General features: G+C 32.6%; 1 protein-coding gene across 1 annotated transcript in view; it reads right to left on the minus strand.

The window, feature by feature from the left end:
- LOAG_18954 (transcription elongation factor S-II) overlaps window positions 1-1,432 on the minus strand; it is a gene marked incomplete at its 5' end in the record, with an annotated part of 5,847 nt that extends 4,415 nt beyond the window's left edge. Inside the window, 3 exons of the mRNA XM_020451615.1 lie at window positions 526-612; window positions 739-804; window positions 1,361-1,432. Coding sequence (XP_020304587.1) covers window positions 526-612; window positions 739-804; window positions 1,361-1,432 — 225 coding nt within the window. The remainder of the gene's footprint in view (window positions 1-525; window positions 613-738; window positions 805-1,360) is intronic.
- Between the last annotated feature and the right edge of the window lie 778 nt (window positions 1,433-2,210).

Here is a 2,210-nt window from a genome sequence, read left to right on the forward strand (position 1 = left end):
AATTGGACAGTGGAAAACAAAATATTGCAATATCATTCAATTTGCCATACTGTATGCTATTTCACAATTTTTAACGAACAGCTAGCACCATGCACTTCTTAAATGCTGCGTAATGTATCTCTACCTCTAACTGACAAAATGAATAACTTTTTATTCCGAAACATACCCCATAACACCGCCAATTTTACAACTTCTTCACAAATGAAGCATTTGCAAGCAAATAAAAAATACTACTTTATCACATACTCCTACACTAAGTCTAATATGCCCATGACTCAAACGACTCGGTATATAAAAGTTAATTAATGAAGGCCCAATGTTGTATTGTTACTTTTTTTGGCACCTTAAAAACTTTCGTGAGGAATATCAACTAGAAGATAGAAAATGAAGTGCGATAAAGTAATAAGCATTGTTACAAATGATGTTATATCACTCTTGAACTAATCGAACAACTTCTAACGAAAGCAGAATTCGAATAACTTAGTCCATAAAATCGAAGATTGAACTTAAGCGAACATTAAATACCTTAATCAAAGCTTTAGCTCGCTTAGCAATATGTTCATCGCTGGTTTTTTTGCGTAAATCATTGATTGTCATACCAATACGAGTTTTCTGAAATTATCTTTACTAATAACATCAGCATTCAAAGCACAATTATCGCTAAATTCTCATTATCTTCGTCTTCGCTAACAGTATATGGAAAAACATGATAAATATGAAGAGTTTAAATGGACTTACAGTGAGGATATTTATGTCGACAGGTAATGCAGATAATGCATCCAACAATTCCATAGCATCGTCCATCTAGAAATGATGAGTCATATGAATTTTCTTCCTTTTCTTAGTGCTGATAACTGATGGTGCTTTCAGTACATAAGTTAAATGTTTCCTCATCTAACAGATGCATATCGGAAGAATATTACTGTTTTCCTAAGAAACATTGCCTCTTCTTCCGACATAATATTGAAAACGAACCCTCACTCCATGCATTCTAGGAGAATTATACAGACTAGTTTTGAGTTTTCACTACGGTGACATCTATCTATCCTATTTTTGATCATAAATGTTATATCTGCACCATATACGATGTATAAAGTGAAACTATCGCATCAAATGAAGGTGTCATATTGAAGTCTAACATATAAATTTATAAGTCCGCATCACAATTAAACGCAAAACGTGCTGAATCAAAACCACAAACTAATTCAAAATCGATAGCAAAAAACAAAAATTATGTGTCAACTACGATCATATATAATATCGATTAGTAGCAAAAATTTCGTCATCAAAACAGTCTATAAGTTTTTTCAAACTTAACATTTCAATTTTGATCGAAATAAGATAAAACAAATTGACTAGCCGTCTTAGTTCCTTGTATCATTCGTTCGAACTTCCTGCCGATTCGCAATACTTCCTCTTCACAGGATGCCATCGTCAAATCAAGCAATATACTCCCGCATCAAGATCCAACCAGAAATTCAACTTGAACGACCAAAAGATTAACGCAGTCCATTCCTCTACACAAACAAGTCACTGTGAAATTATGACTATTCCAGTTAGGCAAATTTTGCCACGGGACCATACAGTAAGCATTAATCCGATGGTATTTTGAGCATTTCAAACTCACTACTAGTTCAACAATTAATTGCAAAAGTGAAGAGAAGGAAAAGAAGTGTCAGTAATGTGCAAATCTTTGTAACCCAATCAGTTGCTGATTAGAAAATCTAAAAGCTAGAGTAAATGACATACTATCAAATGTGTATGTTATTCTTCTTGACAATGAAAAAGGCGCCAACATCAATGATTAAAATTTGATGCATCCAATGGGAAAGCGAAATGCGACTAATTAAATTGGATAGACAAGTTTTTAAACCTTGACATTAAACTACTCGCAGAAGATCAGATATTTCTCTTCAAAATCTTTAATATATTTCTTTCCTTAATTTTATGAAAACAATATGTGACATAGTATGTATTGGCAAAAAAAAAATTTCATTTCAGTCAACACTGAACAACTGTTTTTTGATTCATTACAAAACTGTCAAAATCATGAAAACAAAGTATACAATTTGAACGTAAACTGATTACACTGCGATGTTAAAAAGGTTATAGTTTTAAAAAAGGTATTATTCCTTTGCTTCTGTTACCAACGCAAAGAGTTACCACGAAGTAATAAAAATCCGCGAGCCTACTTACTACATGCAGTTATA

Source organism: Loa loa (assembly GCF_000183805.2).
Source record: "Loa loa unplaced genomic scaffold supercont3.739, whole genome shotgun sequence".
NCBI classification, from domain to species: Eukaryota; Metazoa; Nematoda; class Chromadorea; order Rhabditida; family Onchocercidae; genus Loa; species Loa loa.